General features: G+C 41.2%; 1 protein-coding gene across 1 annotated transcript; it reads left to right on the forward strand.

Moving 5' to 3' along the window:
• The first annotated feature begins 1322 nt into the window (after positions 1-1322).
• Positions 1323-8512, forward strand: LOC135082820 (myrosinase 1-like). The gene is made up of 12 exons (XM_063977585.1): positions 1323-1457; positions 2530-2636; positions 2920-3067; positions 3594-3760; positions 4312-4569; positions 4856-4944; positions 5182-5329; positions 6018-6181; positions 6661-6813; positions 7196-7287; positions 7618-7769; positions 8366-8512. The coding sequence occupies exons 1-12, from the start codon at positions 1408-1410 to the stop codon at positions 8497-8499; spliced, it is 1662 nt and encodes a 553-aa protein (XP_063833655.1). The 5' UTR covers positions 1323-1407; the 3' UTR covers positions 8500-8512.
• Positions 8513-10880: the final 2368 nt, after the last annotated feature.

The raw sequence follows: 10880 nt of genomic DNA on the forward strand, positions 1-10880 counted from the left end.
TAAGTACCTATGTATACATATTATGTATAGAGTTATTGAAACAATCAGACTATTGATCAGATGCTAATTATTTTAATTGTCATTGTCGTAAATACTGTTCTTAATAAAATAAATTAATTCTTGGGAATGAATACTATGATTAATTACAAAGTAAACAGAGCTGTAAAATACCTAAAGATCCCGATAACTAGAACCATTCAGTCACATTCATTGACTTGTAGGTAATAAGTTTAATTGAATTATCTATACTAGTATTATAAAGTTGCTTGTTTGTACACGCTTATCTTAAGAACTACTGGTACTATATTTCAGTAGTAGTATAGGGTATAGGTACCAATGGTACAGTCAACGTCAAATAGTTCGTAACACCCAAAGTGGCCAAAATGTAGAACCACACAACCTTATTCCAATTGTAACAAAGACGTGTTGCAAACTTTTTGGCCACTTTAGGTGTCACGAACTATTGATGCCGACTGTACTAGCAAACCCAAAATTTTCAATAACTCTTCTTCAAATAGTAATGTACTTATGATGTATTCTGCAGGAAATTTTACATTTTCTTCACCTATTTATTTGCTAGGCGCAATGAACTGGGTTAAAAGTAAAAGCGCAAAGTAGCGCAAAGTCTGAAATGAGATAAGAATACATATAGGATAGGTACACCCACCGCACGACACGTATTAATGTAAAATACCCAATACATAAAGCGACTTTTAACCCTAAACGTTTGTAGAATATCTTGGAAAACCCAGACTTGGAAATAGGTAGGCATCAGGCACGTGGGAGTCTTCCTGCGTGCAAACTGGGAGTCTTTCAGCGCCCACTCTAGATTCTAGAGTATTTTGTTGATTTGGTGTTTAATTTGCACATTAAAGGTGGGCCAGTTGCCGACAAAAATATTTAAAAAATTAATCCAGTGACTTGGCCCGTGGACCAAGCTAAAAGTGGGCCAAGTCGCTGAAAGACTCCAAAATGGGGCGCCTGCACCGGGCGGCAGTCTAAGGAGGGCGCCAAATGGCGCCTCGTATCGTGCGAATTGCAGGTCTCTCGATCGATACTAATAATTATTAATTTTGAAACGCGGTTTTTGTACACATCTTAACTCTAGTCGACCTTTTTTTAAGGTATCTCAAACTCTATCGAGTAATCGAGAAGGGGCGCAAAACTTTACCCCGGTTAGATTAAATCGTAGATCCGTTGCTGTAGGCCATAAGTCAACATTCATTGTAACTAAGTAACTCAACGTCAACGCGCTCGTAATATTTAATTAGATAATATTAATCACACTATGTCAATTCAAAGATTACTGGCAAGACCGAATCACTCACTTGAATCGGTCTCCTGTAGTGGGACGTGTGGGATTACCTATCTAAAATATTGTTTTTGTTATCACAAAGATAAGTGTGGATGAAGTGTTTAGTGAGCGAAATGATCGGTGTTCAGTTGGTGGTCTTCAGGTAAGTTTTTCATAATTTTATTTACTGAACGACGACTCTACATTTTCGGCCTTTTCAGTTCAGATTAGTTCAGTTAGAATTTAAAAATACTGAAACCGCGTGTTTTTAAAGAGTTCGCTAGATAAGATTTGTATTTAACAACAAGGCATTTTCAATAAGTTGAACGAAAAAACTTAAATTTCTTCATCTTCTTTTGGGGTGAACTCAACTGAACTCTATGTATAAACTCGGCATTGATGGTGTGGAATAAACAATAAAATAATACCTGGGAGTAGGTATTGTTTTTAATATAATAAATGCTCATAGGATGTTTTAATCATTGTGTTAGGTAGGTATTAACTAAGCTTACTTACTTTATTGTTTTGATCGTTAAGTACAATGTTATAACTTATCTACGAGATTGATAAAATGATATAAGTAATATAATATAAGATAATATCATTTTATTACTCGTATTATGACTTCGAAGGACGTTTCTACATTCTTGAATGACTTAGTTAAAATGTAGATTTGTATGCCTAATACTTATCCTATTTTTTCGAAAATAGACGCTGTGTGTCGCGCGTTTGATTCCCATTCTATTCCAATGATTTTATAACAACACACAATGATACATACTCGTACAAATAATATGTGCACAGTAGATAAATAATGTTCTATACATATAGACGATAACAACACATAACACTGCCCACTGCCGTAATATTTCTACCCTGTGTATCCAGGATTCAGGATCTAACTCAATACTAAAAGCTCGACCGCTAAAAAAGTCAAGTTTGGATGCTTACTATACTTAGTACCTACTCTATTACTATACTTAGTAATCTACTGATTTAAAGGGGCAATAAATGGAACTCACTTCATCATCATCATCATCATCATTTCAGCCATAGGACGTCCACTGCTGAACATAGGCCTCCCCCAATGACTTCCACATCGCACGGTTGGTAGCGGCCTGCATCCAGCGCCTTCCCGCTACCTTTATCAGGTCGTCGGTCCACCTTGTGGGTGGACGTCCCACGCTGCGTTTTCCGGAACTCACGGAACTCACTTGCTAGCTTAAAATTCACAGTGTGGTGGCGGCAGGGCTGGAGGCGCGGCTCCTGGAGTTCCCTCCAGGATTCAAGTTCGGAGCGGCCACCGCATCCTACCAGATCGAGGGTGCTTGGAATGCTAGTGGTAAATATTAACTTGCTTTTTGTGGACCACAAGATGTAGTGTTGGACCTCCCGCTAGGTGGACCGAAAATCTGGTAAAGTTCACGGGAAGCACTCAAAGGTAAAGGAAAGACAAACCGACAATCCTGTGAGACTTGCGGAAAGCACCTGGATGCGGGCTGTGCAGAACCGGTCGTTCAAATCCTCGGTGAAGGCCTTTGTCCAGCTGTGGACGTCACTTGAAACGACGATTGTGGACCATGTTTTGTGCCCTCAACTTTTTCACATAACTGTTGTTTTTGCAGACAAATCCGCAAACATTTGGGATGAGTTCACCCACAAGCACCGCAACCGCGTGAAAGACGGTAGCGACGGCGACGTGGCCTGCGATTCGTATCACAAGTGGGAGAGGGATGTGGAAATGGCGGCTGAACTTGGACTGGACTTCTACAGGTAGGTTAACAGAATGAGGCACCAGAGTAACTATACACCTACCAACTACGTAACTACACCGCCGAGGAATGAGGATGGAATGGACACCATGTGTCCTTTATGGCACAAGAGCAATGTATTTTTGTATTTTATTTTATAGGCTTTTTAAAAAGCACTTTTATGGCGACGTAGCGTGACAATAGCATTAGAATTACGCGAGAATGTGACACGTGCCGTAAGTTGAGAAGGCTGTCCAGTGGGCCTGGATTTCTACAGGTAGATTGAGAGCAGGATGAGACGTCTTTAATGCCTTTCAAGCAGCGAACCACGGTTTCACTTAGAGCAACAGCCATGTGGCCCGTGATTTTCTGCCACTTGTAGAAGCATGGTCTTCTAAAGGGCGAGTGGGTCACTTTAACCACGTAATTTGCGTCATTTTGCCACTATTCCAACAGAGACGTGAAAAGCAGCTGCAGATTTTGGTCTGAATTTGATCTCAAGTCAAAAACTACTAAGTAAAATTACATTATTATCTTTATAATTCCAGGTTCTCCCTATCCTGGACCCGCCTCCTGCCCACCGGCTTCGGACACGCAGTCAGCGAGGACGGGAAGGCTTACTATAATAAGCTCATCGATGCTCTCCTAGCGAAGGGAATAGAACCCGTGGTCACTTTGTACCATTGGGACATGCCGCAAAGATTCCAGGACTTAGGTAAATAAATGTTACATTTTTGCTAATGACATGCATTACGAGCTTGTGACGAGGATATACAATTTAACACACTATACTTACCATTCGTTAGGAACCAATTATCTTTTTGTAGACACAACTACAGGTAGGTATATCGTATACGAGTTTCTTCTTGCGGTAGAGAAGTGGTGCGAGACATGTCAAGTCTAACGGCCGGTTCACACATGTCTCCGTTTTACTGTTCCGTTTTATCGTGTACGTTTTTTTAACGTTCATAATAAAACGGAACAGTAAAACGGAGACATGTGTGAACCGGCCGTAACAGTCGACAAGACATCAGACTGCGCTGTAATTTTGTTGCAAACTCACTGCATAACTGCATAAGATGCCATTGTCTTGTTTGATGTGCTATCCTCCGTACCTATACCGCTACTGGACAGCTCAATTCACCCCTTTCGCATCGCTCTACTTACGCAGGAACTGACTCAGTTATGCGCATTCTAGCCTTGGAACCTATACCTACTTAATATAGGCTATACATTATCTAATTTACACTGGCTTGCGACACACAGGAGGCTGGGCCAACCCTCTCGTCGTTGACTGGTTCGCGGCCTACGCCAGGGTGGCATTTGACCTCTACGCCGACCGAGTCAAGACCTGGATCACCATCAACGAGCCCGTCATCGTCTGCGATGCTTCCTACAGCGGGTTTTTAGCCCCAGCTGTACGTGATGTTGAGGTGGGGGTGTACTTGTGCAATAAGAACATACTGCTAGCCCATGCTAAGGCCTGGAGGATCTATGACGTGGAATTCAGGCCTAAGTACAAAGGTAAGTGGGTGTGTTTTAGAAGAATATAGAAGCTTCTCAGATTAATGATTCTTTAGATCTGAATAAGACAAAGATGAATAAGAAAGATGGACATGATAAAACAATTTAGGGCCGATTTCGTGTTTGAGCAAAAATCACAGGCACAATTAATGATCTTTCACGCTACGTGACGATTCCTGATAGTGCTGTGTGTGTGTCAATTGAGCACAGTTTCAGCCTGCCTCAAAATGCAAACTCGTCAATGAATATAAGTAAAATATTATTGCATACTTATTGTTAATTTCAGGGCAAATATCTTGGTGTAACCACTTGGTGTGGTTCGAGCCTGCCAGCAAAGCTGAAAAGGAAATAACCGCGTTAGCTATGGAACACTGTGTAAGTTGCGTACGAGTACTCGGTAAATGTAATGTAGAATGATAATCTACGTATATTTTTATTGTGACTCCTTGTTGTTGCCCAAAGCTAAAAGTTTTAAATCAAGAAGATGTAACATTAAAGAACGTGCCTACTGCTTAGAAAGCGGTCATTCACGGGAACTTAAAAGATTTCTTGCATGTCGCAAAAGCTCCGGGATCATTGACAAAAACGAACATGACGGATTCTTTTCCCCAGGCAGGTCGGTACTCTCATCCCATCTTCTCTAAGCAAGGAGGATGGCCTCCAGCTCTGGAGAAGTTCATCGCTGAGAAAAGCATCAAGGAGGGTTTTAGAAGATCAAGACTACCTGCTTTCACGAACGAAGAGATAGAACTTATACGAGGTTAGTTACCTTATTGAAAAGAGATCTGACGATCGATGGGGTAGCAAGCTTCTGGAATTGAGGACATGTAGTGTCCATCTACAAGATGAATAGATGACCGTAAAAGGTTGCAGGAAGGCGCTGGATGTAGGCCGCTGCCAACCGGCTAATTGGGGAAAGCCTTTGTTCGGCAATGGACGTCCTGTGGTGGAAATAATGATGATGATGAAGAAGTCGTTTCCTTTCTTCTTAGAGAGAATTCCTGCTTCAATCTACGAAACACGAGACAAATAATGACAGTAGCAACTCTCACTCTCACTTCACTTTCTCGTTTACCTACAGGATAAAAAGCCGCTTCGTGTTAAAGTATTTGTATATCTGTTAAGTTATAAGTAACACAATGCATATTTACTTACATTTTATTATCAGAAAGACAGAAAGAGTAGATTCTACTCATTTCTTATAAGCCGCCACAAGGCTGAATGGAACAAGCCAATTTCGGCAACCATTCTTTGGACACCTATGTTCTTTTGATTAATTTCGTTGCGGGTCCAATGACAGTTAAACTTTCCCCCGGGACAAACTTGAGCTTCACTGGTTGGGTTTTTATTAGCGGTCAAGCTGTAGATCTTGGCTATACAGTACAGGAGTATGCAGCGGTGGGAACCACTATTTGGAACTTAATAAATTTGATGTCTCACAATTTCAGGAACATACGACTTCTACGGACTGAACCACTACACCAGCAAGGTGGTCCGTCTGCCGAGACCTGGGGAGACACCAACCGGCTGGCCCTTGTACGGCTCTCCAGAACTGGGCGTCATCCTTGAGGCTCGCCCGCAATGGAAACCCACTAGCTGCTCGTGGCTAAAGGTTTGTTTGAGATTTATACCTACATAAGTAATGGTATCATCATCAGGTCTCTAAATCGAAGGCAAATGAAGGATTTTTTTACACTCTCTACGATGGCCAGAAGGGTTGGGGAGGCTATTTGGATTACTGCTTTGAACTGAGATATTATTGACAGAGGTAAATGGAGGATTTGTTCTACATTCCCCACGCTGTTCAGAAGAAGACTGTAAGACAGACTGCGTTGAACTGAGATATTGCTCACCGAGTTTATTTCCTACTAAACGTAACTATATCAGACTCCCAACAAAAACAAAGATGAAGTTATACCTATCTTTACCAACTCTTGGATCATAATCTAAGTAATCAAGCAGGTGATGGTTATTCTCTCTTCCTCATTTCACTAAGATCCACTGAACCCCTAAACCCTAAACCATTAGGACGAAGAATGGCACTAGTTGTAACGATGAACCATTTATAAAATAGAACAACTTTCCTTTCAGCAAAACCCCAAAGGTTTCCGCAATATCCTGGTGTGGTTGAAGGAGCAGTACGGAGACCAGAAGTTCCTGGTGACAGAGAACGGCTTTCCTACGAGAGGCAGCAACCTGGACGACACTGAGCGAGTGCAGTTCTACAAAGACTACCTGACCCAGGTATTGAAATCCCTTTTTTTTAATCGTCAACGAAGGAGCCCTTGGCCTGATGGAAAGTGATGATCAGGCCAAAGTGAAGGATCCTCAACAACAAATGAACTGGCTATCTTACTTCCAACTGCTGGAACTCAACAATGCTGTTTACATTGTTTTTATTGTGACAACTTAGGAACTTATGGTGGTAGCTAGCCAGGCAAACTTAGAATAAATTCTACCACCAACCAAACCGCGCAGAAAATGCCCCCACTATAAATTGAACCAGGGACCTCTGGTTCAAAATAATGGCCTCATCTACCCTGTCAGTATACTCAAAAAGACCCCACTTCACAGAAACAAATAAAGATGAAACTGTTGTTTTAACTAACCTTAACAATTTATGCAGATGCTGCTTGCCATGAAGAAAGATAACGTGAACGTCGTCGGGTACACTGCCTGGTCTCTCATGGACAACTTTGAATGGGTGGACGGTTACAGGCAAGTGCCTATAGTTAAGTAGATGATACTTAGATAAGCAAAATATTAGAACAGTAGTCAAGTCACATTGCAATCGTATAAGGTAGGAGACAGATCCATTGAGGAGCATGATAAGAAATGTGTTTTTGTTTTGACAGCTTTTTATGGAAATTCGCCCATTATGGAACATTTTAAACAATCAGATAATTTAGTTTCCACTGCAGGAGCACGACCTGTCCTTTAGTCGCCTCTTATGACATCTAGGAAGAGTTGATCTGGTCCTATTCTAATCTGCAGTAAGTAAGTCACACGACTTAAATGATTTAATGATCATATAACCTTTTTCCACAGCAACAAATTCGGGCTATACGAAGTTAACTTTACGGATCCTGAGCGCCCGCGCGTTCCTAGGCGCTCAGCTACATTCTACGCTGACGTCATCAAGAACCGGGCTCTGGACGAGTATGAAGACAGAACAGCATACGTGGCGTGGGTCGTCATAGGTAAGTTTTTTTTTTGCTCTGTATGTGTTCGTTCTTTTCAGCCAAATGACGTCCACTGCTAGACAAAGGCCTTCCCTAAGGATATCCACAAAGACCAGTCCTGGGCTGTCCGCATTCAAATACTTCCGCGACCTTCACCAGATCGTAGGTCCACCTAGTGGAAGGCCTGCCCACACTACATACTTCAGCTCGTGGTCGCCACTCAAGAACTTTTCTACCCCAGCGGTCATCAGCTCTATGAGCTATGTGCCACCCGTCCACTGCCATTTACGTTTGGCGATTCTGTGGGCTATGTTGGTTACTTTGGTTTTCCTGCAGACCTACTCATTTCCGATTCGATCACGTAGGGAAACTGCGAACATAGCACGCTCTATTGCCTTTTGGGTGACCTTGACCTTTTCTTAAGAGGCCCGAAAGAAAGCTCAAGATTTATGTACATAGTGGTGGTAGGGCAAGCTATATTTGGGACGTGTATAAGTGCCCTGGAAAGGGGCCATGTACTGAATAAACTGTATCATTTAATTTCATAGCACAGAATCCCATAGTTTTGCTTGTAAACCTTCTGGGAAATAAATAATTTTCTATTCTATTCATAGGATCGCTGCTGGTCTTTGTGACCGTAGCTGCGGTGCTGTACCAGTACATTAAGAGGATAAGGGACAAGAGAAAACCAGAGTATGAGAGCGTTGCCCTGCATAACACGACCCCGAAGAGTTTGTTGACTCAGTAAGAGCGCTTTCACATTTAGGCGATTTAGCAGCGCGACAAACGCGCGACAGACGCGCTGCCGAAAATTTCATACTATGTGACAGCGGATGCATTCCTTCACATTATAAAAACGCCGCTGCCGCGCTGCTGTCGTGCTTCTAACGCAATGTGAAAGCGCTCTGGCTTTTTGTACACGCTAAGAAATTTCACCGTGTCTGCCGCAGACAAGACAAGAGTTTCGTCGGACCTAGCTACGAAAATTATGCCCGTTTTCACCATCAATCCCTAATTTTTAAGTGACCCCTATGATAACACAACAGGAATTTTGTTTACGGGCATTAGTCACACAGTGCGCGTCCGCCGCGTGTCGTATCCAGCGCAGATAAGAATTATTTCTTGGTCAGCGCCGGAGCAATGTACAGTCACGGAATGAAAAGGTTCGTCAGTTTTCAAATTGATTCCTTCAACGAATCGCGAGCACATATTACCTTTTGAAACTATGTTACAGAATAATATCGAGTTAGAGAAAATAATCTTTAACTGTTCGTCAGTAAAGTTCAAAATTATTCAGATCAAAGTTGTTAGACGATTTATCTTGTCAAGATGATTACATTGATAAACTAAAATCTTCTTGTTGGTTCAACCTGCCATTATTATTTCTATTAAAAAAAACTACATTTTGTAACATTGCACTGATGGGATAGAAAAATAAACAAGCAAAACCTTATTCGTTAGCAAACGTCATATTTATTTAAATGTTAGCAGCACTGTTTCTTCCACGGTTATGTTGGCAGGTTTGACTCTTACAGTACCTAGTGCAAGCGAAAACCGACACTAAGGTGACGAACCTTTTCATTCCGCGACTGTACACGCTTCGTGTGTTGAACGACACGAATTCTTGCGTAGGCCCGGCGACTTTTCTTAGCGTGTACAAGCGGCCTAAAGATGCAGTTGTGGTAAATGGATCAAGGGATCAAAATCAGAATAATACTCGTAAGTTTTGAAAAAAAAAACAGTGTCAATGAAGAATGTTCACTAATTTTGTTTTTTAGCTTTCTGTATTCTCTGTTAAAAATAAAAAATACGCGTGAAAGAATTATTTCGATACGTCAATTAGTTTCCAAGATATTGAATTTTAAAAGTGCGGGCGGCGGCCGGCCCGCCATTGTATGCGCGTGACGTCATATTACAACGACTGGCTCATATTTGTATGGGTGGAATCTTGCAAACTAAATTAAGACCCACTTCCAGGCAACCGATTAAGCTGAAATTTCGCAAACACATGTGATTTGGATGACCATGCAATATTATGATGACATGGAGCTGATCTGATGATGGAGCTGGAAGGTGGCCATAGGAACTCTATAATAAAACGACTTAAATGCATCGAGTTTGGGCTCGTTCGTTTTGTATTGATGAGTATTTTAATTCTATATAGTAATCGGGGTCTAATGATGGAGCTGGAAGGTAATTCGCAATAAAACGACACAATCGCATCAAGTTTGGGTTTGGTTCAATTTTAATTTCTGTGATGGGTCTGGGTGTTAATATGTATAATAAGTTTGTATTTACAAAAAAAAAAAAAAATTAAGTATGTTTATATCCGTTTTCTAGTGAGCGGACGCTGTGAATGTACGTCACACGGGGTCACGTGACCGTCGGCGGGACTCAATATTTAAGCGAACTTTGAATGCCTATAAAATTATAACTACTGGGTATTTTTGAATGAAATAAAAACTAATGTATTTGTAAATGTAAAAGCTTAACTGTAACATAGGTTTCAAGTGATTTTGCATACCTAGTAACATTCTCAATTGCATTTGCTCTCGGAAAAGTAGTTATTATGGATAACATGTTATAAAGCAGTCTTTCCCAAAGTGGGCGATAACGCCCCCTTGTGGGCGCTGCAGGCTTAAAGGGGGGCGGTAAGAGACCCAGAAAAAAAATCGGGACGTTGTGTAGAGGCTTGGGAGGCGTCATCTACTAGGAGGACTCTTAGACACCGACTGAGCTCGACTCTTGACTACAAAAATGGGGGGCGCTAAAAAATAATTTATTCTCAAAGTGGGCAGTAGACTAAATAAGTTTGGGAACCGCTGTTATAAAGTCTCAACCAAAAAAGAGTCAATCATTTAACCCAGTAATGGACGTTTAGCTTTCCCAAAGGAAAGCCAGAAAAAACTCCTGTTTTTTTTTACTCGACAGCGCCAGAAGGAGGTTATGTTTTTTTAATGCTAGCTGGAGTTCTGTTCAAGTGTTCATCAAAAAGAGTAGCGTCTTATCATTTAATTTTACTAATATAATCTTTGAAGTTTTCTTGTAAGTAAAATGTGTGATAACTAGGAAATTATGTAGTGAATTATTGTATGATTATAATTTATTTTTGTATTAAAAGGTTTTTTA

Source organism: Ostrinia nubilalis, chromosome 22 (genome assembly GCF_963855985.1).
Source record: "Ostrinia nubilalis chromosome 22, ilOstNubi1.1, whole genome shotgun sequence".
In the NCBI taxonomy this organism is placed as follows: domain Eukaryota; kingdom Metazoa; phylum Arthropoda; class Insecta; order Lepidoptera; family Crambidae; genus Ostrinia; species Ostrinia nubilalis.

Bases quoted from the DNA above. Each gene is read 5' to 3' on its own strand.
- LOC135082820 (XM_063977585.1), top strand. From the start codon at position 1,408: ATGAAGTGTTTAGTGAGCGAAATGATCGGTGTTCAGTTGGTGGTCTTC. The intron at 6,182-6,660 runs GTTTGTTTGAGA...CTTTCCTTTCAG, and splicing joins CTAGCTGCTCGTGGCTAAAG to CAAAACCCCAAAGGTTTCCG. The intron at 7,288-7,617 runs GCAAGTGCCTAT...CTTTTTCCACAG, and splicing joins GAATGGGTGGACGGTTACAG to CAACAAATTCGGGCTATACG.